Source organism: Gavia stellata, chromosome 13 (assembly GCF_030936135.1).
Source record: "Gavia stellata isolate bGavSte3 chromosome 13, bGavSte3.hap2, whole genome shotgun sequence".
NCBI lineage: Eukaryota > Metazoa > Chordata > Aves > Gaviiformes > Gaviidae > Gavia > Gavia stellata.
Genome location: NC_082606.1, coordinates 23725183 through 23752817, shown reverse-complemented (window position 1 = coordinate 23752817; position 27635 = coordinate 23725183). Strand labels below are relative to the sequence as shown.

Below are 27635 nucleotides of genomic sequence, written 5' to 3'. Positions count from 1 at the left end.
GGGGGGGTGAGGAAGCGGAGGACCGCGGAGCGCGGCGGGGCGGGGGGGGCGGTCGGCACCTGGCCCCGGCGGTTGCGGCGCGGGGCCGGGCTGGGCTCGGCTCCGCGGGCGCGCAGCGCCTCCCCGGCGGTGCGGTGCTTTGCGCGGAGGGGGTGGGGGGCGCGGAGCGAGCCGGGCCGGCCGGGCCCGCTCCCCCCCCCCCCCCTCCCGGCCCCCCCCGCCGCCCTCCCTCCCTCCCTCCTCCGCCCCCCGCACGGACTTTCCTCTCGTCTCTTTGTTCCAGTTCTCGGCCTCTCCGGGAGCCGCTCCGTGGCCGGCGGGCAGCAGCGCACGTCGCGATCGCCGTAGCGAGGCACGGCGCGGCTGGCTCCAGTGACCGCGCCCCAGCCCTGCCATGTACCCCCAGGGCCGGCACCCGGTGAGTCCCGGGCTCCCCCCCGCGCGTTCCCCCCCCGGCCCCCCCCGCTGCCCGCCGCTGAGCGCCTCTCCCCGCCGCTCCCCCGCAGGCTCCGCACCAGCCGGCCAGCCGGGCTTCAAATTCACCGTGGCCGAGTCCTGCGACCGGATCAAGGACGAGTTCCAGTTCCTGCAAGCCCAGTACCACAGGTGAGCCCCGGAGGGGCGGGCGGGGGCTCCCCCCCCCCTTCCCTGCCCCCGCTGCCCGCGGGGTCTCACCCCTCTGCTCTGCCCCCCCCCAGCCTGAAAGTGGAGTATGATAAGCTGGCGAACGAGAAGACCGAGATGCAGCGCCATTACGTTATGGTAAGAGACTTTAATCAGATTCGGATCAGGCTGTAAATGGCATTAGCCCGGCCGCGCGCTAGGGAACGGGGAGGGGGGGCCCCGGGCCCCGGACACCCCGCCGCGGTGCCCCCGCCTCGGGCAGGGAGGGGGCCCCCTGCCCGCCCCGCCCTCGGCCGGTGCCGGGGCTCAGCGGAGAGCGGGGCGGCCGGGAGCGCGGTAACCGGCTTCCCGGGGGGGGGGGGGGGGCAGGAACAGCGGCTCCGGGGGGTGCCCCGGGGGGGGGCAGGAGGAGCGGCCCCGAGCTCCGGGGGGGGCAGGAGCAGCGGCTCCCCGGGGGGGGGGGAAGGGGTGGGCAGGAGGAGCGGCCCCGGGCTCCGGTGGGGGAAGGAGGGGCTGTAGGAGCGGCCCCGGGCTCCGAGGGGTGCCCCCCGGGGAGGGGCGGGCTGCCCCGGGGCGCTCGGCGGAGCGGGGGTGAGGCCACCCCGGTGCCTCCCAGGGCATTTTCCGCCCCCCCCCCCGGGAAAGTGGGCTGCTTTTGTTGCCGCAGAAGCCTCTTTTGGCGAAATTTGCCTCGCGGGGCCCCCGGGGGGGGGTGTGGGGGGGTTCTGATCGGTTCAGCAGGAGCCAGCACCCCCTTTCCCAGCCGGGGTGCTCCCAGCAGCAGTGCTGGACCCTGGGGGGGATAAATCCAGCCCCCCCAGTGAGAAGCTGGGTTTTGGCCAGGGTAGGGGCCGTACCTGTTCTGCCAGGGCTGTGCCGACGCCTGTCACACAGCTCTGCGCCTCTTTGTTTTTCTAAGTAGCTCAGGAGGAGAAAACAGGAGTAAAAAGGAGTGTCCTGTTGTTAAGTGCGTGCCAGTTAAACCCCGTAAACATCTGCTTATTATAAGGTGTAATTTCCTCGGCTACCAATGCTTTAAGCGCAGTTTTGTCCGGGATGCTTTCTGGTAATGCCCTTATGCAAATACCTTCTGTTAAATTAATTCAAATTCTTCTTGGCTCTTTTTTTTTTTTTTATTCCCCAGTACTATGAAATGTCGTATGGTTTGAATATTGAAATGCACAAACAGGTGAGTAATCCCAAGGGGGGGAAATTGTGATTGATCGATTGATTGATCTCCCGTTGCCCTTTCCTCAGCCCGAGATAAAATGGGCCCCGATTGCACTAAATGGGAATAAGTGCCCGAGTTGTGGATGTGACTCCGGGTGAGATCTCCCGTCATCTTGGGAGCTGCAGGTTGAGGGCAGGCTTGGGGGGTTTGCCTGTATTCAGGAGAAACTTAGGCTTGGCGAAGAGTCTTTATGCGAAGAGGTGAAAATAGCCTCGCCTTCCACCCTGGGAGGTCGGTACCTGGAATAGCGCGTTCCTGGCGCTCGGGGAAATACTGTTATCTCCCGCGTTTTCCTCTGGTTTTGTTGTTGGTACAACGCGACTGCTTCTAAGGTCGTACCCTGATACTCGCTGTGCTGTAGCGTGAGACTTAAGGGAATTATCTTCAGGGATACCGATATCTAATGGTGTGTTGCTCAATGTCACGGATATGTCTTTGCATCTGGAAAATGAAGCAACGTTTGGTATTCCCTTATTTATTTATTTTTGTGGTCTCCTCTAATATGTAACTTGCCCGAAGGAAAAATATAGAAGGCCGTAGCAGAATGTGGTGTGCTACCTTGATAAGATTATAGCTAAAGAGCCTAAAGGCTGGGCACATGATGGTAAAACTTAAAGGAATAAAGTTATTATTGAGATTAGACCTGATTATTTGTGCTGCTGCTGCTTACTGGTTTTAGAAGTAGTTCTAATTAAGAACTTAAGGCAGATAGAAGTTGACATCAACTTTGCAGTTCGCAAATCAGCCCCATTCAGCTCCAAAGTGGTTTTGCTTGACAGCAGCATGGCAGCCGAAGTAAGAAGGTGTCCTTATCCGCCTGATGAAATTCAAAGCAGCGTGGCTGTGAACCCGCCTCTCCTCTTCCTCGCGCACGCTTCCCTTTAGCTTGCTGCTACGTAGTCACAGGGTAACGAAAATAATTACTGCTTAGTCTCAGTTTTGTAAAAATATCTTCTTCCATGCAGATAATCCCGACTTCTTTCTCTTCGTCGCTTCTTGCCTGGACGAAAGTGTCCTCGCGAGGCGGTGCGGCTCGCGGGGAGTCCCGGGGGGGCTGCGCAGGAGCCCGGGTCCCCCGTCCCCGGGGCGAGTGGGGGCACGTGGGGCTGGTGTGCGGCCCGGGGAAACCTCGGGCACAGACTACTCCCGAAGGCAGAATTTCCGCTTAGGCCTGCGGTGGCCTCCTGCGAGGACCCCGTCTCCCATTTGCGTGCGTCCAGAGGGACACGGACCCTGCGGCCTCTTCGGAAACGCTGGAGGGATTGGAGTGATGCCAGGGCGGGCTGCTTTCGGGAGGGGGGAAATGCCTCTTACCGCCCGGTCGCTCGGCGTTGAACGGCTTCGCTCTGTGCAAACGCTGGGAGATGCTGAAATGATACCGCAAGATACCGAGCTTTTTCTCTTGATCGAAGCTTCGGAAGCGATTGCCGTTTCCCGAGACGTGCAGCGTGTTTTCCACCAGTGCGGGGTTGTAACCAAAAAGTGATCCGAGAGGGTTTGCGCCGTGGGATGAGCGTGGGGGCTGCGGGGCGAGACCCCGTCGTGGCTCTGGCTTCCTCGGCGTGCGGCCGGAGCGCTCCGCCGTCCGCTCCATCTTGCGGTGCGACGCGTAGCGTATCTTCCCCATGGTGTTCGGCGAAGCGTCTGGCGTGGTTTCGGAGGGTGACTGAGGAGCCTCGAAGTGCTCAGGTGCTGTTTTCCGGGGGGCTGGTGTGGGGCAGCTGGATTCGCAGGGTGGCCCTTCCCACGCCGGGGCATTCGCAGCCCCGGGGAGGCCCTGCGTGGTCGGCGTGCCTCGCTGGGAGCTTCGCCGCCTTGCAACTCGGCAGCTAAATCTTCGCCGGATGATTCCAGCCCGCGCCGAGCGTCCCCGCCTGCTTTAGTTGTTCCTGGTGACATATGCTGCGTGCCTAGTGCCGGGAAGTTTGGGAGGTGAAGCTGTCGTCTTCTTTAATTGACAGCAACGTGCACGGTGCTGGCGGAAAACAAAGCAGCCCGAGCTGCTCCCAGCGCGCTTCCAGGCGAAAGTGGGGCGAGAGGATGGGGGTGCCGGGTCCTGAGCGGGTGCGCGGGGAGGGCTCGCCCCTCTTTGGGGCTGCGGCGTCCCCCCAAAGGCTCCCCGCAGCGGGTGCTGCAGCTGGTTGAGGGTGGCTGGTCCTGAACAAACAAGTTTATCAGCTGACCTGTTTAGCGGTTGACTTGTGTTTATCTGCACACAATCAAGTAGACTGAAGTGCTTGAATTATTCATGCAGTGTCCTGCCCTCCAGACTCGACTGCTTGTGATTACATCTGCTTGAGACAAACATTGATGGATACTTCATCTTTAAGCAAAAGGGGATTGTCTGTCTGTGGGCTTATATAACAGATTATCTCTTCTACGCTGCATATTAAGTGTCTGCATATGTGGCTGCGTGTGGGGTGGTTCCCCCCCCCCCTTTCTTCTCGTTTTGTTTCTTGTTAAGAAAAAAAAAGTAGTTTCATAAACAACTCCATATGCAAGGAAATATTTAGGAAGTGACTACCCGCTTTGTTGCATATAACGCAGTGAATCGCTCCTTACATCAGTCTTCCTGCTGAATGGAGCGCTCTCTTGCCCGGGCTCAGCTGTCTTAAACCTGAGGCCGGCGGGAGTTTTCTTTTTAAACCCAAACAAAACTTTTTTTTTAAGGTTAATGGATTTTTATGAAAGAAACTTCTTCCCCTGTTGTTTTGGCGTTGGTTTTGCTCGGGTCTCTGTAGATAATTGCCGAACGCAGTCGGAGGGGATAACGATTCTGAAAGAAAATCTCATTTTGTGCGGGGAGACAGAACACCTCAGAGGGGAGAACCTTTGTGCTGTTATTTTTTGAGGCTGAGAACTCTCTGCATAAGCACTTCTTGTTTTCCTGCTTAAAACACTTCATGCCTGGAACAAACCTAAACCCTCCTGACATTTTCAGGGGAAGAGAGGCATGCTTTTTTCTTTTCCTAGAATATTCTAAGAACACAATATACTTTGTCGCGCTCGTTAGCAAGGAGTGCCAGGTAATATTTGCTAAATACTTCAGAAGCCAAGTAATTTGTTAGTGTGATACTCTCAGGTCTCCTAAGGTAGAAGGGAGTAGCTGTCAGCCAGCTTAACCTCTCCCTCCCCTTGGCTTTGTGGGAGGCAGCGGGAGCCCCGGGTGGGTTTTGGGGGTGCTGGGTGGGCTTTGGGGGTCCCGGCTGAGCTCTGCCCCCCCCCGCAGCCCCGGTGCCGGTGGTAATTCTGTAATGAGGGCTTGTGGCCCGCCCCTCCACACCCCCTCCCTGAATTTAATTCTCATCAGTGAAGCTCTCCACTTTGCTAATAACGATAGCAGCCACAAATAGCTTTCAACATGCCATTGACAGCCTGGTTGGAGAGAGCACTTGAAATAGTGGTAGACAGCTGAAAGTACCCATAATTGTGCGCCGGAGTGAGAACCGCACTGCTCAAGGGCCTTATTTTCATGTGCTTAAAGAGACAATATCCTGGTTTCAACAAATGCTTCTGGTGCTTCACGGCGGTGTGATTTACCCCTTGCCTTCTCCGGCCGCCCCTGCCACCCTCTTCCAGGGCTGAGGTTTTTTTTTGGGGGGGGGCGGTTTGTGCAGCGTGGCGGGAGACGTGGGGTGGCTGACGGAGGGTTGCGGTGCTGCAGACCCGTCTCGGAAACACCGTCCGGGTGCGTGTGGAGCGACCTGTGGGTTTGGAGCCGAGGAGAAAGCTGGGGGCTGGCGGGCGGGTGCTTCTCCCCGGGAGTCTTGCGTGAACCGCGGGTGATGCTGGTGCCACGTTCCTGCATCCCGCGGACCATCGCTTTGGGCACCCTACCAACCCCATCGCTCCAGGGGTATAGGCTTGCGGTGGAAAGTCTTTATAATAGTGTTTTGCCATGTTTTGTCTTGTTTTTCGAGAGGAGGAAGGGTCAGCTTGAGCGATGCATGCGTTCAGCCCTTGTCTCCGGCCTGCATCCCGCTGTTGAAATCAATAAGCGAGGGCGGGCTGGAGTTTGCTCTGGTGCGGCCCAGAGTCCGTCCTGAGGCTGCACCTGAGGTGGGCTGGTCTGGTGCGCTGGTGTGACTCATTTTGGAACCGTGGAGGTTCATGGAGGATCGGGCCCGGTCGGGGTGCGTGCGTTTGGGGAGGCTGGGGGTGCTCCCCGCAGAGCGGCGGCTGCGGGGCTGGTTTCTGCAGGCACCTCCAGCCTCAGAGCATGGCTGAGCGCTGATCCCAAAGGCTCCCTGGGAGCCCAGGAGGGGTTTGGGTCCGGTCCCGTGCCGCGGGTCCTGCCCGAGGGTGCTGGGATCAGCCCAGGGGTGCGACCCCCGGGGCAGCCCTGCAGCTCCCGTTCGCTGGCTCAGCTGAGGCCAAGGCTAATATATTTTGGCACAGCGAGCATCTCTCTTGCCCAGAGCGATGTCTGCAGGGTATCGCGCCAGGGTGCAGGCTCCCCCCCGACACCCCCTTACCCTGGGGTTCAGGGTTGGGGCTCCGCTCATGGGCTTCGGGCCATTTTTAAGGTTGCTCCTTTCAATGCTGCTCTGCGGATCCCGCGACTGACGGCCGGGCAGAGTTATTTTTAAACTTCCCTCTGCCATGTCCAGGTGTAAAGACGAGAGGACGGGGGGCCGGGGCTGCTGGGGAGGGCCAGCCCCACAGCTATTTAACACCATGCCGCCGCGCGCTGCTGCAGCCGGAGCCCCTGCCCGGCTCTTGACTCGCCTCCAGCAGCGGCTCTCCGTGCCCTTAAGTGTTTTGGGTGCTGGTAGCGGCTTTGGCCATTTTAAGAGCGGGTGACAGGACTTGCAGCCTGTGGCTGAGTGGTCTGTCTCTTGATTTATAACCAGTGCAAATGTGTTCTCTGATTTCCACCCCCCCCCCCCCCCCCCCCCCCCCCACCCCGCCTTGTGAAACACCACCCAGAAGCGTTTCTTGTCTGGCAGCAGGTCAGATTCCTGGCAGGGATGGTGGGGGATTAGTTGGGATTTCAGGTTCTCCTGACTGCTTGCCCTTTTTAACAAGCGGCACGGAGCCACCGTCAGCATCCTGCTGCCCGGGGTGAGTGTCCCGGGAGGTGCTCCCATGGGTGCCGGTGCTGGGCTTGCGCAGGTGGGTGCCTCTCCCGGGGTGCCCTGTGCAGCCCCCGGGGTCCCTTGTCCACGGCTCCTTTGCAGCTCTCATCTCATCTCGGCGATGTGTGCCGTGGTCCAGGGAAGATGCAGGGCGCTGGGAGGGGATGCGGAGGCTGGGATTGCCATGGCAACCCGCAGCGGGGGAATGGAGGTTTTTCTTGGCGGGAGCAGCTCGGGGCGGGGGGGTTCGGGGGGCTCCGCCGCTCTGGGGCGAGGTGATGAATGAGCCCTGTCATGGGGAAGGTGTTGGGCATGAAGCCCTCCCCTGTTCCCGGCGCGCTGGAGGATCCCCTTTCGCTCCCGATTAAACTTTTAATGGGGACAACTAGAGTTTAATATGCTGGGAAATGGGAAAAGTTAAAGTGAACAAATATTTAAAGATCATTGAATCTCGTGTTAACAGGAAACCTCATGGTTGTAAACATAATATTTTGGACATCTAATATCTTCTTGCTCGCTGAATCCCACGTGGGAAGTCTCTCTCTTTGCAGAGCGCGAAGCTTTTCTCCAAATCTTTGTTGGAAGTTTGGGCGGAATTGGATTTAAACGTGGAGGCGATGGGTCATCGTGCGTCTTGTTTGTCTGGACCGTGTTAGTGCTGGATGGTGCCCGGGGAAAACCCAGCGCCTTCCCTCCCTCCTCCGCGGAGGCGGCCTGTTTGGATGCTCCGTATTTTTTTTCCTTTACACCTGAACGACCTTTGCGACACGCAGCCGGAGGGACTGCTCGTGCTGGCACCGCTGCTTTCGCCTCAAATAAGGATTGAATTTGTTCTAGAATTTGTTGGGGGCTGGCAAGAAAGAGCTCGCAGGAGAAGCAACCGTGCTGGAGGAGCAATGCACCGAGCGCTTATTGCATCCAGAATCCAATAGGCTTCATCTGAAGGAATAAATATTTAATGGAGCCGCACTTTATATATAATCTAATCGATGCGTCGGTGCCAAAAAGGCCTTTAAAGAGGTTTACCTATCGCTGAGCAACGCGTGATGTGAGCAGCGGGGTGGTTATCGCTGGCATTGCTGCCGCTTTGAAGTGGCACCGCTCTGCCGGGGCGGCTGGCGGCACGCACGGTGCCAGCCCACGCTCCCGCACCGCGCTCCCTCCGTCGCACACGGCACCGCGGCTGGGCTTGGGTTTTGCCGTTTTAGCTTGCAGCCCAATTTTGTGGGCGCAGAGCAGCCGGTGGGCGACGCACGTGTGTTGGGCGTCTAAAAACTTGTGCTGGCCAGAGCCCTTTCTTCTGGGAGAATCGTGCCTTCACCGTGATGAGCCCTGCGTCCTCACTTTTGGGTCCGTGGTAATGCTGGCGGCTGCAGCACCGGCGTAGCTGTGGCCAAGGTACCTGAGTCCAAACCGCAGTCGCTTCCAGCTGCCTCTGCCTTGACCCGGCGCGCCAGCACGTTCTCCTGACCTCTGGAAGGGCTAATAAAAGCATCAGGTGTAACCCAATCACCGGGGCGCTTTCGGAAAAGACGGCGGCCAGAAATATCCCCGTCGCTTTGAAGCCGAAACCGGCAATGCCCGTGCGAAGGTGCTGCGGGAGCAGCGAGCGGGTGGTTCGTGGGGACGCCTTGCAGCGCGTCCCCGAGCTCCGGTGGCTGTGGGGTCTCATGGGGCGGTTTCCTCCACGGGGCTGAGCCTGGGCTGGGGGGGGATTGGGGTTGTCCTGGGGCATGTCGGGTGTGCTCTGGCTTCGGTCTCTAACCTCGGGTTAGTCCTGTAGTAACGCCAGCATGCCGCAGCCCAATTTCTCAAAGCGAGGGTCGAGTGTCTATTGGTGTTTTGTTTTTTTTTTTTTTCCCCTCCAAATGATGATATTTGGATTTTTTTCTTGCGGTATTAGAGAGCAGGCGGAGCTGAGAGCCCCTCTCCGGGTCGGCACCCCACTGGGGCTGGGATTCAAAATGGGATCTGCTGTAGGGCGCATCCTGGGGACGCCTCGGGGCCGAGTGGTGGGGATCAGGGAGGGCGAAGCCTCGGGGTGCCGGGGGCGGAGGCAGTGATTTGGGGAGCACATGGGGGCTGTCTGAGCAGGGGGGCGGCTGCCGGTCGTCTCGGGGAGGGAGGCACCTTGCCGAGGGGGAGGCTGGCGCGAGACCCGGTTAATCACTTGTGTTATCGATAATGAGCTGCTCAGGGCTGTCGGAAGGAATTTCTGGGCGTTTGATTCTGCACCAGGGCTCGGCTCCGGCCATTGTTGCGGCGCTGAATCCTCGCGGCCGCTCTGGCCGTGTTTGAGTTGGACCAAAAGCTGTTTTAACAGCTGCCTTGGCCAGCGGAGCAGCCGGCGTTAACTCTTGGGAGCCGGGCGGCAGCGATCCGGGCAGCTCCGCGTGCCGAGCAGGAGCATCCGTGGGGTGCGTGGTGTGGGGCAGGATGGCACCTCCCGGCACTGGGCTGCTGGCTCACCCCAAATACGTGTTGGGGTTATCGCTCGAGGAAAACGTTATTCCCAGTTAACGGAGTTGGCGCAGAAACCACAGTTTGACGGTATAGGTTTGTTGTTAAACTCCCAAATAATGTGGTCGAGCTGACGGGCGTAAACGGTTACGGGATAGATTCCCTGAGTGATGCGAGGGTGGCAAAAGGAGCCCGAACAGCTTCAGTGTGGGGTGGGGAAAGACCTCGACCACGACCGGTGCGAGATCAGAGCACGCGCCCACCAGCCCTCGCTGCTGACTAAACACTGGCTGCACGGGGCGGCGTGCGTTCGCCGAAGTTTCTTCTGAAGAAACTCAACGCCCGCAAATAAGCGCTGGGAGCGGAAGGCGATGGCGAGGGGCTGTCCCTGCGCGTGGTCCCGGCCAGACGTGCAAAATCGATTGTACGTGATCCGGCCCCTTTGGAGAGCGGCGGCCGCTCTAAGGACGGGGAGCTGTGCTGGCGCCCGGCTACGTTTCCTGGAAGCCAGGGAAGTCCAGGCTGATGCGAAGCTGCTGGGGCTGGTCCGTGACGCTGGGTCCCATGACGGGAAGGGGACCCAAAGTGTCCCGAGAGCGGGGCCGTGTCCCTGCGCTGGCGAGTGCGGAGCGTGCCCAAAGGCGCTTTCGTTGCCTCTTTTGGGAGTCGCCGCTTCCTCTTGTGTGGCCGGGAGGGGACGGGGAGGGGGGATGCCCGGCGCTGCTGCTGGGAAGCCTCGTGCAGTCTGTGGGAGGTTGCTTGGTACTAACTGTTGCTTTTTCTTCTTCCTTTTTTTCAGACAGAAATTGCTAAAAGACTGAATACGATTTTAGCCCAGATCATGCCTTTTCTGTCACAAGAGGTAAGGACGTTTTCACGCCCCAGGTGGGGGATGCTGCTGCTCCCGGGGGGTTTCCCCAGGAAGGCAGCGCTGTGCCCCTCGGGGGGGGTTCCGTGAGAGGGCACGGACCTGCTCCCACCAAACTTGTGGTTTGGGGGTGTGGGGCTGCTCTGGGGTGCCCCGTGAGAAACAGGGCTCAGATACCACGTGCGCGTTGCAAAACCCTCGGGGTGGGGGAGCGCCAGACCCCACCAGGGGCTTTGCTCGGCCGCGGGGGTCTGCGCCAAGCCCGCGGAGCACAGAGGGGCTGCTCCGGCTCCCCCGGCACCCGTGGTCTGTGGGGCAGGGAGGTGCGCTGGGGCTGCTGCTCCCATGAGCAAAATACCGACCAAAAAAGGGTGACCAGCTCGGGGGGGGTGGGTCACGCCTGGGCTGGGTGTCCCCGTGCCCGGTTCTGACCTGGCCGCGCGCCTCTGTCCCCGCAGCACCAACAGCAAGTCGCACAGGCTGTTGAGCGTGCCAAGCAAGTGACAATGACGGAGTTGAATGCTATCATCGGGGTACGTGGACTTCCCAATCTGCCTCTCACCGTGTGTATACCCCTTTTATTCCTATCATTTACCATAACCAGAGGCAATCCTGCGCTCAGGCGGGGTTAAAGAAGGGCGGCTCGCAGCACCCCGGCTGTCCCGCGGCCCCCCCCAAACCACCAAAACTCCCTCAATCTGGCATTGAGCGAGACGGGGGGGTGGCAGCCACCGCTCGGGCAGCCCAGTCCCCCTCCCCGGCTGCTAATGCAGCACCGGGAGCCACCGCTAGCCAAATTGGATGTTCTCCGTGACTGGGGAGCGTTGGGGGAGCGGAGCGGGGCCGGGTGCCCGGCAGCCCTCCCGGAGCCCCCTGAGCCCAGGCATGTCTCTGCGTGTGCTGTTGATGTGAAATGTGCTGTAACCTTGACGGAGTTGTTGTTCCATGCATTGACTTACCCGCTCCCGTCTTACCGGGCTCTGTCTCTCGCAGATCTTGGGTGGGTTTTTTTAAGACTAACAATTTTTTATTGTCTCTTTAATTGATGTAACGCTCTCAGTCCTGCAGCAAACCTGCTCTCTTGGAGCTCCCTTAACCCTGGGACATCGGCGTCCCCAGCCAGCGTCCTGGGGAGGTGAATCCAGAGCTCCTCTGGGTTTAGGTGTTCGTTTTCCAGAAAATACTGATTTTTAATTTCTTTTTTTTGAGTAACTATTTGCGCTTCTGTCTTAAGCTACAGGGATCTTTGTGATTCTCTGCATTTAACTCGCTTGTATATCCATTTTTCTGTTTTCTATGGCTAGCACGAGTGCAGCATCGTGCTCCGGGCTCCTGCAGCCCTTGGGGCCAAGGAAAGCCTCGACTGCGGCCGGGTCCCTCACGGTGGGGCTTGTGCGGCGGCAGCCCTTGGGAAGCGGTCCGGGCAGGGCAGCGTGTCTCGCTGGGTCCGCGCTGGCACGGCAAGCAGCACCGCGCTGCTGCCCGGCCTCCTGCCGGCACCTCGCACCTTGCCGGCGGGCCGGGAGGTGAACTGGTGCGTCCGCGGCAGAGACGGCGAGCGAGGGGGATGCTCGGCTTTGAGCTGCTTTAAGTCTCAGCCGGGAGCTCAGGCAGCTAGAGGCAGATATTGGAATTCAATTAAGGTAAACGAACGGGGCCCGCGACTCCTGTTTTCAAGGTAATTGCTTCCTCGGATCAGAGCGAGTGTCATCCCGTCATTAAGCAGCCAGCCATTTAATCGCTTTGCCGGGCGAACTTTCCGGAGGCAGGAGTTATGGGCAGGTGGGAGAGCGTGGGGCCCATCCGGGTGAGCGCTGGGGCGGGACGGGCAGCGGGGAGCATCTCCTCCCGCCGCGTCTTGTCGAGGGAGGGACCCGGGGTGGCTGCTGGCAGGAGGATGGCGAGCGATGCCCTGCGCTTTGATGGCTGAAGAGGAGGGCAGAGCTCTGCTCCGAGATGTGCCGCACTCTCCGGGCAGATGCGGAGCTGGTTTCGGTTGTGGGTCCGTGCCGCTCGGTGGCGGCTGCACCTGCTCTGGTGCCCCCTGAGAGGTGAAACTGAGAGGGGTTTGGGTTGGTTTTTTTTTCCCCAGCAAACAGAATTTCTCCCCTTTGTGCGCACGCAGGGGTTTGTTATTGTAGGGTTGCTCATGTGGGGCAGATCGCTTGTGTGCGCGTGTTCTTCTCGAGTGGAGCAGGGCAGCGCGCTGGGGCGTGCGCGGGTCCGCGCCCCGTGTCCCACGGGGACGGGCCACCGACGCGGGCGGGGCGGGTGGTGGCTCCGCTCTCTCCTGCCATGCCTTGCAGCGAGAGAAGGCGACTATTTATATATTGCACCAGCATCTCGGTGCAGGTGCTGCAAACAAAATCGACACACACAAAAAACCGCACCAAATCATTAAAACCTTCTTTTTTGCCCCTTTTGAGGTCAAGAACTGTTAATTTTATGTATCTAGGCCATTGTCTCACAGTTCCTCTGCTTCAGGCTTCTGTGAAATTGAGCCCTTGATTTGGTTATAGCTCTGGAAATGATTAGACTACTTTACTAAATTTAACGCAAGTGGTGAACTTAAGTGGTGAACCATTAAATCGGTTAACAAAGGCATGAAGCATGATGTACATAATCCAATTAAAAACACTCTCCATACGAGATATTCCTTGCCAGCCTTTCTCATAAATTGTAACCTCCTTCGTATCTTAACCATGTTTGCCTGGCACATGCCGAGGGACCCCAGAAGGAAAACATCTCCCTGTCTGCGCGTCTCCCACCAGCTCCTCTCGCCTGGCCCAGACCTGGGGGCTGGGTGACGCCGATGGCCCCGCGGTCACCGGCGGTCAGCCGGGGCTGGGTTTGCGGCGCCTTTGGCAGCAGCCCCTTGCTGCAGGCTGATGTCCTGGGCTCTTGCAGGGAAGTCGGTCCAGTTTGGGGTCCTGCCAGCAGATGAGAAGCCCCGGTGCAGCATCCTGAGCAGGTCTGAGCTTGCGCTTCAGCTTGGGCACGCTGGGGAGGTGTCGGGAGGGTTCCTGGCCCCGGAAGGCTGCCCCAAGTCCTTGCACATACCGCACCGCGTGCAGACCTTTGAGGGGCAGGACCCTGATCCTGCTGGGAGGTGAGCACCCCGTCTTGTCCCTGCTGTCGGCTGCGGTGTGGGGCACCCGGCTGTGGGCGCAGGGGTGTTTTCCGGGTGGCAAAGGTGGCCGAAGAGCTCCTGCAGCCTGCCCTTCCCTGGGCTGTTTGCAACAAGCCTCCACGTGATGTGGTTTTTAAAAACAACCTTTTTCAGGGGAGGGAAGGTGGGCTTTTCAGCCAAGCAGATGCTGAGCAAGCAGCATCGCTGAGCTCTACTGCATCCCTCTACGCCGTGGACTCCCAGGCAGGTTTTATCCCCCTCCATGGAGTCTCCAGGATGTGATTCCCGAGCGCCGTGCAGGAGGGACGTGCATCGACCGCTCCCTGGGCCGACATGCGCAAACACGGTGGAGCGACGCAGCCGGGAAGGACGGCAGAGGCGGCCGCGGGGAGCTGCAAGCAGAGCCTGGGGATCCTCCAGCACCCATGTGGACACCCTCGCCCGCAGCCGGGTTATGCGCTGGGCTTGTCGGCTCATCATCTCCTCCTTGCCACGGGAGTGACCCGGCTGGGGCACGGCTCCTTCCAGCCGTGCCGGGATGGAGGTCTGCAGCCCCGAGGCGTGATCTTCGCTACACCATGGAGCTGCGGGCAGCCCAGCCCCGACGCCGGACGGAGGGACGAGGCTTCAAACCAGAGCTGCCCAGCGAGGAGACTTCCCAAATGGATTCTGCTCACCGGTTCCTGCCTGCCAAAGGGGAGAAAAACACCTTTAAACGTTATCTCAGGCCACAGCAGGATGTTCTGTCTTGACATGCATTTCCACTCCCCTGTGCTGGAGCGGGGCTGCTGCAGGGTGGCTCAGACCCCGCAGGGCCAGTCCCCCGCAGCTCACCGAGCCGTTGGATGGATGTATTTGCCGGAAGCTTAAAAAAAAAAAAAAAAAAGGAAGAAACCAGCAGTTTTCTGCTTCGCTGGAGGGTGAGGCTCAGGGTGGTGATTCTTCCTGCCTTCCCCGCTCTGCCCCCCAACTGGGTGCTGCTGCAGTTACTTGTGGTGGAGCTACGTTGTCTCCCGGGGCTGTGCCAAGGCTGTGACCCCCATCGACATCGCTGGGCTGGAGTGTTGCTGCCTGGACCCAGGGTGCCCGTGAGACCGTGCCCCCCTCCACCCCACCGTCTTCTCTGGGGCTCCTGCTGCTGCGGGGGGCTGTCACCCCGGGCTGGAAAGCTCCTGGGAGGAGCATTGTGCCACACTGGAATTTCTGCCCACCATGGAAGTTGGAGATTGCTGAGGATAAAGCATTGGATCTCTCTGCATCCCAGCCCCACGGGGATGGGCACCGCTGGAAAGCTTGTAGGAGAGGAGTATACTGTGCTGGAAAACCATTGGGGGCTGTTCTCCAGGGTGATGCTCTGATATAATGGCCAGCCCAGCCTCCCGCGTAAATGGGTGGAAATCACAGGAGATTGGGACTGTAAAGAGCCTCACCGATTTCGGCGAGAGCAGAGGCTCTGTTCCTCTGGCTTTGGTGTCGGAGGGATTGATCTCGGTGTGTGTGCGTGGCAAGGAAGCAGGGCGTGTGCTCCGTGCTGTCGAGGGACACGCCGGCACGGTGCTGGCACCATCCCCTGGGGCTGGGGACCCCCCCAGGAGCCGTGGTGCTCCCCTCGCCCTGCCAGCCGGCTCTCCTTGCCCCACTGCCGTGGGCGCAGCGGTTTGAGGACTCCTCCTCAAATGGAGGTCCAGAGGATGCTCCCCCCTCTCTGCCCTGTGGATGGAGCAGCCCAGCAGAAGCCAGAAAGCTCCTGCTTTTGAGGACAAAGTGATTTATGCTTTTCCTATAACGGCACTGCAGAGGCCTAATTGCCTTCTCGATTTGGCTTCTGCCACAGCTGAGACCTCTGCGCTGCCCGGAAGAAGCTGCGTTTTAAGATAATGCATCTCCTCTGCCTGAAACTGCAGCTACTGCCTTCCAGCCCTGACCCTGGCTTGCATCCTGGGTGGGGATTTCCCTCGCATGAGCCTTAGAAACCAGAGCCTGGCAGCTGTAGGTCGCCCACCCCCTTTCCCTGCGCCCACCTCCGCCCCGGGCAGCGAGAGGCTGCTTGGTCCCGCCGTGCCCATCGGCATGTGACAGCAAGTCACCCCTTCCTGCTACCCCCTAAAATAGGCCCTTTAGTCGGGAGGTGGGTGGAACTGGTGCTTCCCCTGAAGACACGGCCTCAAGCGCAGGGGTTTTCCCGAAAAGCTGTGTCCTGGCTCCCACGGCCGGGCTGCGGGGGCTGGCGGGGTGTCTGCAGGGTGCACCGGGAGGTGCCGGACCTGTGGGTCTGTACGCGCGGCTTTGCAGCAGAGCTGCACCGCAGGCACTTGGGGGGCTGCGGGCGCGTGGGGGGCTGCAGGCTGGAGGGCACCGGCCTTGCTTGAGGGCAGGAGGGAGATTTTTTAAGTGCATCTCCCATCCACGATGGGGTCAGGCTGTGCCCTGTGCGAAGCTGAGCGCAGAGCCCTCGGGTTAAACCCACTTCTCTGCTTTCCCAGTGTGTTTTGTGAGCTGTGGGCTGTGTCACAGTGACCGGTGCCACCCCATCGGGCTGTGCTGGGGTGTCACCCCCCACACCCCCGTCGGGCTGTGCTGGGGTCGCTGCAGAGCATGAGCTGGTTCGGGGGCTGGGGAAGACGTGCTGGAAATATCCTTGATGGAAATGTTGTAAACGTAGGGTCCCCCATACCCGGGAGGTATTTTTGGTGTGTCCCTGCTGTGCGTTGAGCTGAGCCGTGCTGCGATGGCACGGCAGCAGCCCTTTGCTCCCCGGCTGTCGCGGTGCAGGGCTGGGACCGAGCCCCTTTGAAGCTTGCACCCCCGGGGTGCCCCGTGCAGGGGTGTGGGTTGGCGGCGTGTCCCCTCGCCGTGCCGTGGGAGCCTCTTCCGTGCTCAGCCCGGCTCGCTAGAAAGCTGCCCAGTCTGGGGACAGCTTCTGCCGTGCTTGGTGGCACTGGGGAGGGAGAAAGCCTGCTCTGAGCTGGTCGTGGGCACCCAGGGGTGGTGTGGGGGGCTCCGCTGCAGCTCAGGTGTGTCCCCCCCAGCCCATGATTCCCACTGGAGGTCAGTTACCCAATTGCAGCTTTCACCAGTAGCTAACTGGGTGCTGCTTGAGGTGGCTGTGGGTGCAGGCGAGAGGGTCGGAAACGCGAGCGCCAGCTCTGAGACCCTCCTCGCTGGACCACTGGTGTCCTTGGGGTGGGGGAGCCACCGGAGCAGTGGCCTGGGGCTCTTGGAAGCCACACCGCTGAGGGCAGACCACTGACTGATAGCCAGCAACTCGCATTCCAACTTGGTTTTGAGTTTGTAGTTGAAATAGAAACACAGGGGATGCGTTCGTGGTTTTTTTTTCCTTCTTCTCCCCAAAGCTGTAGTTCAGCTTTTTCTAGCTAAAACCAAGCAGGCAAGTCCCACAGCTGGATGTGTGCGTGCCGGGGTGGCCGGGGCTCCCGGCTCCCCACAGCCCCAGGGAGGTGGGGGCAGCCGGGGCACCGTGCACCCTCCCGGCCGGGCTGCAGCTGCTTGGGTGCCTGCCGGGTGCTGCGGGTGGTGATGCACAGCCCTGCAACCGTGGGCAAGGGTGCACCTGCGGTTCGGCCGGCCCCATCTCCGGTGCAGGGGATGTCCAGCCGCTGTTGGAGGGGGCCGGGAGCAGCAGGATGGGGCCGAGGTGCCGTGCAGGTGGTTTTCTTCTCACCATCAAGCGCCTTAAAGCTGGTCCTGAGCGAATAAGCAAAACTTCTCTTTGCTGAGGTGTCCTGGGAGGATCCTGGATGCTGGAGCTTTCTCTCTCTGATCTGGTTTAGCAGCTGGCACTCCAGCCAGAGCTGCTTTCTGTGTCTTGGGTGGTATTGCTTTATTATTATTATTTTTTTTCTGCTTAATATCTGCTGAAAAGCAAAACCAGCCACGTCTGCAGCAGTGATGTGAATTGCCTTGAGTTAAAGACGGCTCCCGCAGCCTGGCCCGGGGTGCGTGTGCCATGCATGCACGTGTGCCACCCGCCCGTGTCGTGGGTGTCTGCGGTGGGGACTGTCCCCGGGGCCGTGCGCGGGGCACCCTCCGTCCCTCCTGCTAACGGGGCTTCTCCTTCCAGGCGGCCGAGCGGGGCAGCTCCCCGGGGCATCGCCTCGCTGCCTTCCTGGCATGACGCCGGCCATGCCCCTTCCCGGCACTGCTCCTGCCACCATGCCACGGCTCGATGCCTCGAAATCCTCCCCCCGGTCCCGCTGCCCCCTCCCCGGCTCACTGGTGGTTTCATTGCAGCAGCAGCAGCTCCAGGCCCAGCACCTCTCCCACGCCGCCCATGGGCCCCCGGTCCAGCTGCCGCCGCACCCCTCGGGCCTCCAGCCGCCGGGCATCCCGCCGGTCACCGGCAGCAGCTCGGGGCTGCTGGCTCTCGGCGCCCTGGGGAGCCAGGCACACCTCGCTGTCAAGGATGAGAAAAACCACCACGACCTGGACCACAGAGGTGAGAGCGAGGGGCTGGGTCGATGGGGTCCCTGGGGGCTGCTCGTCGCTGCGTCCCACGGTGCTAGAAACGCCCTGCTCCGGGCACGGCTCTGCCCCCGCCGCCCCATCCCTCAGGGGAGTGGGCTTCAGGGGATGGGCTTCTGCTTTTAGGGATGCAGCTTTCCCGAAGCGATGCTCAAGCTCCTTAAATCAGCCTGGGTGGCCAAGGGAGGTGCCGCCGCTGTTGCAGCAATTCCCAGTGGCAGTTTCCAGGCGATCCCAAAGCTTTCCCTGCTTCTCTTGTTCGCTGAGGTCAGGATGCTGCTTGGGAGCAGCTCGGGGATGGTGGGGTCTTTGAGAGGTGGCAGGGGAGGAGGGGACCTGCGTCCAGACTGCTCCTTTCCGTGCTCGTTTGGGGCAGGGAATGCAAATTGCCCCAAGAAACGAGACCGGCGGATGGACCTCTGTGGGGTCGATCGGCTCAGGTGCCCCCTGAGTTCGCACGCGGGTCTGAGTCCTCGCAGGCTTTGATGGTGTCTTGCTGCAAATCCTGCGTCCCCGTTCAGCCATGACCCAGTGGTGAAGCAGCCTTCCTCCTCCTCCTCCTCTCCATCGCTGGCAGAGACTTTCGATGGTCTGGAAACCAGCAATGTTCACTAGCAAACTTGCTGTTTTTTTCTTATTATTAGCGATAAGACAACTAGCAAACTTGCTGGTTTTTCTTATTAGCAATAAGACCATCTCTTTAGAAGATAAAATGCTGCATGAGTTCGGCTGCAAACCAACAGCGTTGAAGGCTTTCCTCGCAAATCCCCCTGGCCATTAACACACGAAGATCCGAGATCTTCCCCGTAATACGCCCGTTTGCAGGGCAGTCATCCAACAGCCTCATGAAGCTGTCGGGCTCTGCTTCTGGTGGACTTGGGGTGGTTTACCTCCCTGTGAAAGCCAGTGAGGAAAAACTCTTGGTAGCAATTATCCAGTTACCTCCATTGTTTTCTGCATGGATTCAAATTACCAGGAGATCCCAGGGAAAACGGGGCCGTTTGGGTACAAATTAATGGCTAAAACCACATCCTGCAGAGATGGGCGGTCTGGACCTTCTCCTGGGTTTGTGATTTCGGGTACAGGAGCCTTAGGCTGATGCCGTTCCTTTTGCATTTCAGGGTATTTCCCCTTTCCTCTGTGCGTTTTGCCAAATAAATCACATCGAGCAAAAGAAAGGGGCAGGAGGCAGCGGGAGCTGAGTGGACAGGGGATGGGAATTTTAAAGTAAAGCCAAAGAGAGCCCAGATGGGTTTTGAGTTAAGGCAGGAGACCGTGCAAGGAGGAGCTTCTAGGTTTAGTTTTCTGTTTTAAGACTTACTCTAACTTGCTTTATTTATCTGTCTTCTCTTTATTTTGGCTGTGACCTCGCCTCTGACACCGGCTTCTTCTAAAAGAGCGAGACTCAAGTGCAGTAAGTCCCGTTATCTCCTTTTTTTCTCAGTTTCTGGTGGCTGCATGGTTTTGTTTTACCTGTTTTAAAAAACAGACTTGTGGGTGCAAGCTTCAGGGGTGCCTTTTGCACAGGTCCTGTTTAATAAAAAAAAGAGAACCACAAAAAGGCAAGCGAAAAAAAAAAACCCACCCTGGCTGGAAGAGCTGCTGGACTCTCGGCCGCGCTGGGGCGAGCGGAGCCGCCTCCTCCGGGCCGGTTATGAGATTTGGTTTAAATCTTTTTGATTGCTGCAGAGCTTCGAGATTCGGTTTCAATTGACTAAGCCCTGTGAATGAGCGCAGTCAAGTCTGCGGGGCTAAAAATCCTTCGGCGATTAGGAAAGCTATTTTATTCCTGATCACTCTTCTATTATCTTGGGTCATCTAATCTGTCGGGATGGGTTTTGGCTATTACGCTGTGTTAAGTAGGACTTGGAAGGTCAAGCAGTTAACTAACCAGCTAAATAACCGTGGTGGAGGGCAACCGTCACCTCCAGCACGGCTGCTTTTTATTTGTGTCCCTGACGTCTCGGTGTTAATAGCAGCGGTTGGGTTCTTGTTTTGGCTGGGTGCTGCTGTGCAGCAAGCGAACGGGTGCTCGGGGAGGGATGGCGAGTGTATTTCTCGGCGGGCAGAGGCTGGCAGGAGCCGGGTGGGGGGCTGCCCTCCCCGTGGAGGGGGGCTGAGCCCGCGCCCCCCGCCCCTGGGGTGCACAATGCCGCCGGCTCGGGGGAAAAGCTGGCAGGACAAAGCCCGGCTGAGCCGCAGCTTTGCAGTGATTTCCTGCCATCCCCGAGCCCACAAATGGGCCTTTTGAGAGCTGGGGGCGGATGGGAAGAAAAGTGCTATTTAAGGGGGGAGAGGGGAATTGGGCATCATTAACCCGCTCCTCCGGCGGGGAGGGGGCCGTCAGAGATGGGAAGGTTCCCGATCTATAAAATGAAATAGGGGGTATTCCCCGTGGAGGTTTAATGCGCACGATAATCAGAGTTAGTCATTCATATTTTCCTAGCCTTGCCTGCGCAATAAAAAATATTTAGTTTCTTGGCGGCGGGCCAGCGGCGGGCTGAATGGATCGATGCCTCTAAATGCTTGACATGATTCTCTGGTAGCTGCGAGGTTTTTCAGCATGACTGCCTGAGAAGAAAGACCCCGGTGTTATCCAAAGCTGCTTATTGGGTACCGAGGAGAAACATGAACTGCTTTAGTTCTCCCTTTCAGCTGGGAAAGAAAGGCAGGCAGAGGAGCTTAGGAACATTTCTGCTTAGCAGGGGCGGCAGGCTCTGCTACAAGACATGAAATGATGGTAATTTCTCCTGCTGCTCCCAGAAACTAATTGAAGGGCGTCTGCGCGGGGCCGGGGCCGTGCCGCAGGGCGATGTGGGGCCGGGCTTTCTCCGGCGCTCTCGAGGTGGCTTTCTGCTGCCATTTTTGCTCCCAGCCCAATCCCGGCGTGCGAGGGGCTTTCCTGGGAACGCCAGCGTCGCCCGGGCTTTGCCGCTTGAAGTGGGCACAGAAAGCCCCCCCGAGCGGAGCTGCGCCGCGGGGCGCTGGGCTCTGCTGCTCCCAGTGATGTGTGTTTTTCCAAACGTTTTTCGGATGCCCTTTGGCTCGGCAGAGCTCGGCTGCTGGCGCAGCTTAGCCGGGGCTGGGATGAAGCGGGTCTTTTGCTCCCCTAACGAAGGCCGGGGATGAGGCTCCGGCTTTTCTGGTGCCGGAGGAAGCACCCTGGGCTCTCGCAGGTGCCAGCCCTCGTGCAAAGCCCTTCCCCTGCCCAGGGCCGGGGTGAAGCTCCGGTGCTCCCCGTGGGGGGCAGAGGATGGTGGAGACGGGGCTGGTTTAGGGGAGTGCAGCTTTTCCCCTCTCTGCATTCACCAGTTACCCACTGGTGGATCCCAGCGGCTGCTGGGAGCTGCTGCAATTGCACCCTGCTTCCTCCCAGGGTTTGCCTTCTAAAACAACAACCGGCTCCACCCTTTTTTCCCCATTTTGCGGTAAATGGGCCCGGGTCCCCATGAGCAGCTTTGCTGGAACGGAGCAGCCGCGCGAGGCTGCCCCGGCAGCATCCCCAGAGCGATGCTCGGTGCGGTGGTGGCCGTCCTCCAGCCCAGGCTGGACCCCGTCCCCAGCTCCCTCGCGTGGTGGGCCATGGGGCTCACCCCACCGTTGGGGTTTCACAGTCTAGGGCTCGGTGCTGGCTGGAGGGCAATTGGCGGCACCTTCTGAGCTGCTGCTCGTGAAGTCCCGTTTCTTTCTCTTTCCAACTTAAAAATTTTGTCTGTTACTACAGAATAATTCCGTTTCGCCCTCGGAAAGCCTGAGAGCCAGCGAGAAGCACCGGAGCTCCACAGACTACAGCATCGACTCCAAGAAGCGGAAAGCGGAGGAGAAGGACAGCATGAGTCGATATGTGAGTGGTTGGGACGGTCTGCAGCTGGGGAGGGGGCTGAGAGCTGCCGGGGGACACGGCGGCGCGAGGCACGGGGCGTGCGGCATGCGTTCGGGCAGGACTTTGGGTGGGAGAAAGCAGGGTTTGGGTAAAACTTTCCAAAGGTGGTGTGGGTGACCTGTGCCCCCCGCCTGCCCCAGGGTTTGGCAGCTCTCTGCGGGACGTAACTCACTTTGTGTTTCAGGACAGCGATGGTGACAAGAGTGATGACCTGGTGGTCGACGTCTCCAACGAGGTGAGCTGTGGGAGCCTTTTGGCAGCTCTGCTCCTCTCCCCGTGGCATGGTGGGGGTTTGGGGGGGTGAGGGGTGATGCCTTAGGGGTCCCCTGGCACTGGCCCAATTCCTGCCTGAAAGAGGAGCCGGAGAAACCCCCCTGCACCACTGCTGGGGGTTCCAATGCTTTCTCCTGTCTCGCAGGACCCCGCCACCCCCCGGGTCAGCCCAGCCCACTCTCCCCCGGAGAACGGCATAGACAAAGCCCGCGGGCTGAAGAAGGGGGACGCGCCAAACAGCCCGGCCTCGGTCGCCTCCTCCAGCAGCACTCCCTCCTCCAAGACTAAAGACCTGGGTCACGTACGTCCTTCGCTCTGCCGGGGGGGTCGGGCCCCGCCGGCCGCGGGTGCTCGCTGGGTCCGGGGGGGTTGCTGAGCAGGGGCTGCGGATGCCGGCGGTTGAACCTCATCCTTTCTGGTTTTCATCCCTTCTCCATCCAGAACGACAAATCGTCGACGCCTGGGCTCAAGTCAAACACTCCGACGCCAAGGAACGACGCTCCAACCCCGGGGACGAGCAGCACCCCGGGGCTGCGGCCGATGCCCGGCAAGCCAACCAGCATGGACCCCCTGGGTGGGTACCGGTCCCCTGGGTGCCCTGCGGTCCCCCGGTTCCCCCTTCCTGCCGCTGTCCCCAACAACTTCAGCCCGTGCCCTCTGTTGGGGGCACAGCAGCTTGGCGGGGGGTCAGGTTTATTGGGGTCCTAATCCAGCTCAGGATAGGGGTGCCAGCAGTGAGGAGGGAGGTCCACCCATTGCATCTCCTCCTCTGGGGCCAGCGGGGCTGGATGCTGGCGGTCTCCGTCCCCTGACCGTGTCCCCAACCCTCCCGCAGCCTCGGCCCTGCGGACGCCCATCTCCATCGCGGGCTCCTACGCGGCACCTTTTGCCATGATGGGGCACCACGAGATGAACGGCTCGCTCACCAGCCCCGGCGCCTACGCGGGGCTCCACAACATCCCCCCGCAGATGAGCGCCGCTGCCGCCGCCGCTGCTGCCTACGGCCGGTCACCAATGGTGAGCTTTGGAGCTGTACGTAGCACTTTTAGCTCCTTTTCTCGCTCCCGGTGGGGTGGTGGGTGCGGGGAGGGTTGGGGGGGGTGCAGGAGGAGGGGGGCTCCCCTGTGTTGCCTGTGGGTTCCTCACCAGCTGCGTTTTGAATCAGCCGCTGTCGTAGGGTGCTGGGTGTGGAGATGCCTCCCCGTGGGGTGATGTGCATGTGCCACTACATTGGGGTTTATCCTTCCCTTCGTCCATGGGAAGCACCTGCTGTGCAGCCCCCTTCCCCTTTCTCTTGCTAAAGACTCCGTTGTACGCTTTAAGGCTGAACACAGTCAAAACAAGAAGTAAAACGTTGCCATTGACGCAGAGATTGGGGTTTCTGCAGCCGGGGCGCTGGGCATAACTTAGCTGCTCCTGTCCCTGGGGGCTTGGGAACAGCACGGGGAGGGTGAGCAAGTCCCATGCTGGTCCTTGCAGACCAGAAACCTTTGGCTAATTCCCTAGTCCTTCCCCTTTCTGCCAGGGAAAAATAACCATTAGCTATTGAGGAGCAAGGGAAAAGGGAGCCGCTGAGTGTCCCCACGCCTGCCCGGGCTCGCGGATGGGAAGCTGTTTGCTCGCGTGCCCAGCTCATGCCTGGCCTTACCCGTGTCTGTGTCTCTTGGCAGGTTGGTTTCGACCCGCACCCGCCCATGCGAGCCCCCGGCCTGCCCTCGAGCCTGGCGTCCATCCCCGGAGGGAAGCCGTAAGCCCCTCTTAAGTTTTTTTTTTTTGTGTGTGTGCTTGGTGATGTGTTTTTTTTTTTTTTGTGTGCTTGGTGAGGATGAGCGTGCCTGGGAGGGAGTTGAGCGTGGGGCTTCACCCACGGCTGGTCCGGCCAAACCCCTGGAGAGCCGCGGTGGCCTCCAGCCCCCAGCAAGGCATGACCCAGCAGTGGGGTTGCAGTGCCGCCCGATCCCCACTTTACGCTGGGTCTGCGGCAAACCTCTGTCTCTGGGGCTGACCCCCCCGTTTGCCCTCCCCCGGCAGAGCCTACTCCTTCCACGTGAGCGCTGACGGGCAGATGCAGCCGGTCCCCTTTCCCCACGACGCCCTGGCGGGTCCCGGCATCCCGCGGCACGCTCGGCAGATCAACACGCTGAGCCACGGGGAGGTGGTGTGCGCCGTCACCATCAGCAACCCCACCAGGCACGTCTACACCGGGGGCAAGGGGTGCGTGAAGATCTGGGACATCAGCCAGCCGGGCAGCAAGAGCCCCATCTCCCAGCTGGACTGCCTGGTAAGGGGGCTCGGGGCAGCGCTGCCTCGTGCCAGAGCTGGAGCATCCTTGATGCGCGCGCAAGCGAGTGAGCGAGCCGCAGCGGATTGCCGCTGGTCCCCAAGCGCGTGTCCCCCCTGCTTTCCCCCACCTCTAACGCGGCGAATCATGCGTCGCCCTCCTGCTAACATCTCTTCCCCCTCCAGAACAGAGATAACTACATCCGCTCCTGCAAACTCCTCCCCGACGGCCGCACGCTGATCGTGGGAGGGGAGGCGAGCACGCTCACCATCTGGGACCTGGCTTCCCCCACGCCCCGCATCAAGGCCGAGCTGACCTCCTCCGCCCCTGCCTGCTACGCCCTGGCCATCAGCCCCGACGCCAAAGTCTGCTTCTCCTGCTGCAGCGACGGCAACATCGCCGTCTGGGACCTGCACAACCAGACGCTCGTCAGGTGAGCGAGCCACCGTGGCAGGAGGGCTGGGAGCACTGGGGGTTGCTCTTCTCCGTAATCAGGGTCTTTCTGGCCACGTTTTGTCGTGAGGACCTTGGGGATGGTGACAAGAATGCTATCTCGTGATGCTTTGCCTGTAAGTGAGCACAGCAGGCTCGGCCGGGCTGGTGTGCCTCGGCAAAGGATGCTCCCCGGATGGGTTTGCACGCGTGCTTGGTGCAGGGAAGCCTCGTAAACGCAGCCTGAGCACCAGCTCCTTTGAAGCAACCGCCGTGCTTTTTCCCAGTGTTCCCCTTGAAGATTTGCATTGCTTTTTGTTGCTTAAAGGCAATTCCAAGGCCACACAGACGGTGCCAGCTGCATAGATATCTCGCACGACGGTACGAAGTTGTGGACGGGGGGTCTGGACAACACGGTGCGCTCCTGGGACCTGCGGGAAGGGAGGCAGCTCCAGCAGCACGACTTTACCTCCCAGGTAAGCACGGGGTGCCCTTGGCCCCGGGAGTGGGGAATGTCCTGGCCTCGTTGTGCAGCTCCTCGCGGAGACCCCGTGCAGGGGTTTATCCCTCCACGGAAGCCGGGGCAGCTGGCTCGTGCGTGGCTGCGGGAGGGGGCTTCTCCTGCTGGGAAAATGGCCTGCGCAGGCTCCTGTTAGCTCTGTGCATGGCTGTCCCCGCTGCTCTAGGTGTAACCCAAGAGCGTTCGAGGCAGTAAGAGCTGCGGGGCTCCCCGGCTCTTGTTTCAGCTCCTTTTTCACCCGCTGCAAGACCAGGGTGCCATTAAGAAAGCAGTGCTTGCCTAGGGACGCCTGCGGGCGTTGCAGGCTGGCTCTGGGTGCCCGGCACGCGGGATGGCTGCAGGGCTCGGGCACCTGCCTCCTCCTGCGGACCCTCCCAGAGCCCCTGTCCAAAGGGGCAAAGCTGGGACCTTGTGTCCTCTTGGCAAGTGCAGCAGTCTCCGTGGGGCTGGAGCCGCCCCGGCGTTCGCAGGTCTCGTGCGGCCGCTCCAGAGACGTGGATGCGCCTCTCCAAACCCTGCTGTGCCTCTTCAGGGCTGGCCAGCAGCCTCCACCAGTGCCCTGCGGCTGGGGAAACTGGAGTTGTGTCATCAGGGTCCAGAAAGGCAGGAGCGTGGCCGAGGTCCCCGCTGCTGACTCCCCCGCGCTGGCGGTCGGGACTTCCCACTGCGTTAACACTTGCTGTCATGGAGCTGGGCACGCAGAAGCCGTGCCACCGCGGCTTCCACCCCATGAGCAGCCGTGGCTTAGAGCTTACCTAGTCTCGCTGCCTGCCACACTGAGTTTTCCTCTTCTGGAGGATGCCGGGAAGGTGCCTTCTATCCAAAGACAGAAGTGCTGTCCCTGGAAGAGGCTGCGTTTCAGCCCGGGTGCCTCAGCCAGGGCAAGAGCCGCCGGGGCTGTGCCGCAGGGGTGGGTGCCGTCCGCCGGCTCCTGGCTTCGCTGTGCCCACGTTTCAGCAGCTGGGGCCACTCGGCCATTTAAGAGGACCAGGCTGCGTCCTTCCCCGCCTCTCGGGCTGTTTCTCTTCTGAATCGCTGGCCTCGCTGCCAGCGCTGCGGGCATGGCCAGCGCGTTACTCAAATCACCAAGGGGATCGTCCCCCGCTCGGCTCGTGCCCGGGTGATCGGCGTCTCTCCCCGACGGGGAATTGCCGGGGACGTGGAGGCGGCTGGTGCCTGCTCTGGCGCTCGGGGCACGGCCCGGGCAGGGGGCTGCAGGCAGAGCTGGCGGCTGCAAACCCCTCCCTGAGCACCCCTCTGTCCCCCCCGCAGATCTTCTCGCTGGGGTACTGCCCGACGGGCGAGTGGCTCGCGGTGGGCATGGAGAGCAGCAACGTGGAAGTGCTGCACCACACGAAACCCGACAAGTACCAGCTGCACCTCCACGAGAGCTGCGTCCTCTCCCTCAAGTTCGCCTACTGCGGTAAGCGGCTCCGGCCCCTAAACTCGGCTCCCCTGGCTCCTTCGGTGGCGGCTGGGGATGCGCGCGAGGACCGCGGCAGGCGGGGACGACGCGTGGCACGGCGGCAGGGGGCTGAGCACGGAGGCTTCCGGCAGGATCTGTCCCATGGATGGTGCCTGTGGGGATTGTCCCCCTAAAACCACCCCAGTCGTGGTCGCAAACTGCTGCGTCGTGGGAGGTGAAGCAGCGCCGGCCCGTGCGCGGGGCAGTGCTGGAGAGGGGCTGGGGCGAGCATCTCTGGAAAATCTCCAGATTTTCCGATTTCTCCAAAATCTCACAGTTTGAGGAGGAACAGCTAGAAGCCTCCGGGAGCAGGGAGAGGCCGGTCGCAGGGTCTGGCTGGTGGCTTTGGTGCTGCCAGCCATGGAATGGGGGGGTCGGCAGCGGCGGCTTTCGGCTGCTGATGCCGTGTTTTCCGGGTGCAGGTAAATGGTTTGTGAGTACTGGAAAAGACAACCTGCTCAACGCCTGGAGGACGCCCTACGGAGCGAGCATCTTCCAGGTAGGAGCCTGCGTCTCAGGCAGGGCACAGGGGTGGGCAGCGCCTGGACCCCCCCACAGCATCATCTTGGGGGGCTGCCAGCCCTGGGGAGGGAGGGGGAAAATCCTTTTGGGGTGGCCGGATCAGTGCCCGGCGTGCGGGATGTGGTGACGCCACCGGCACGGGTGCTGCTCGGCGAAACGCGGCTGCGGCAGCTTGGTCGGGGAAACGAAACTGATGGTTTTTCTTTCCCCCCGCACCTCCTTTTCCAGTCCAAGGAATCCTCGTCCGTCTTAAGTTGTGACATTTCGGCGGATGACAAGTACATCGTCACGGGCTCTGGTGACAAGAAGGCCACAGTCTACGAAGTCATCTACTAACCGCGGATTTTATAGCAGGGCTGGCAACTCCCAGCACCGGCGGTGGCAGG

General features: G+C 60.5%; 1 protein-coding gene across 16 annotated transcripts; it reads left to right on the top strand.

Annotated features, from left to right (window-relative positions):
* The first annotated feature begins 549 nt into the window (after window positions 1-549).
* Window positions 550-27635, top strand: TLE3 (TLE family member 3, transcriptional corepressor). Of its 16 annotated transcripts, none has more exons than XM_059823749.1 (19): window positions 550-606; window positions 699-762; window positions 1769-1813; window positions 10193-10255; window positions 10720-10794; window positions 17649-17847; window positions 19271-19287; window positions 21598-21717; window positions 21941-21991; window positions 22175-22330; window positions 22471-22603; window positions 22865-23046; window positions 23700-23776; window positions 24061-24310; window positions 24496-24743; window positions 25071-25218; window positions 26535-26685; window positions 27150-27226; window positions 27478-27635. In XM_059823749.1, exons 2-19 carry the CDS (start codon window positions 742-744, stop codon window positions 27583-27585), a joined length of 2121 nt encoding a protein of 706 aa, XP_059679732.1. In that variant the 5' UTR covers window positions 550-606; window positions 699-741; the 3' UTR covers window positions 27586-27635. The 16 variants fall into 16 exon arrangements, with proteins under 16 accessions (XP_059679732.1, XP_059679731.1, XP_059679728.1 ...); XM_059823748.1 differs by having other exon boundaries at window positions 17646-17847; XM_059823745.1 differs by having other exon boundaries at window positions 17646-17847; window positions 22175-22387.

Coding starts and splice junctions, on each gene's coding strand:
- TLE3 (XM_059823745.1), top strand. CDS start 742: ATGCAGCGCCATTACGTTATG. Junction 22,604..22,864: donor AACCAGCATGGACCCCCTGG/GTGGGTACCGGT, acceptor ACCCTCCCGCAG/CCTCGGCCCTGCGGACGCCC. Junction 23,047..23,699: donor CCTACGGCCGGTCACCAATG/GTGAGCTTTGGA, acceptor GTCTCTTGGCAG/GTTGGTTTCGACCCGCACCC.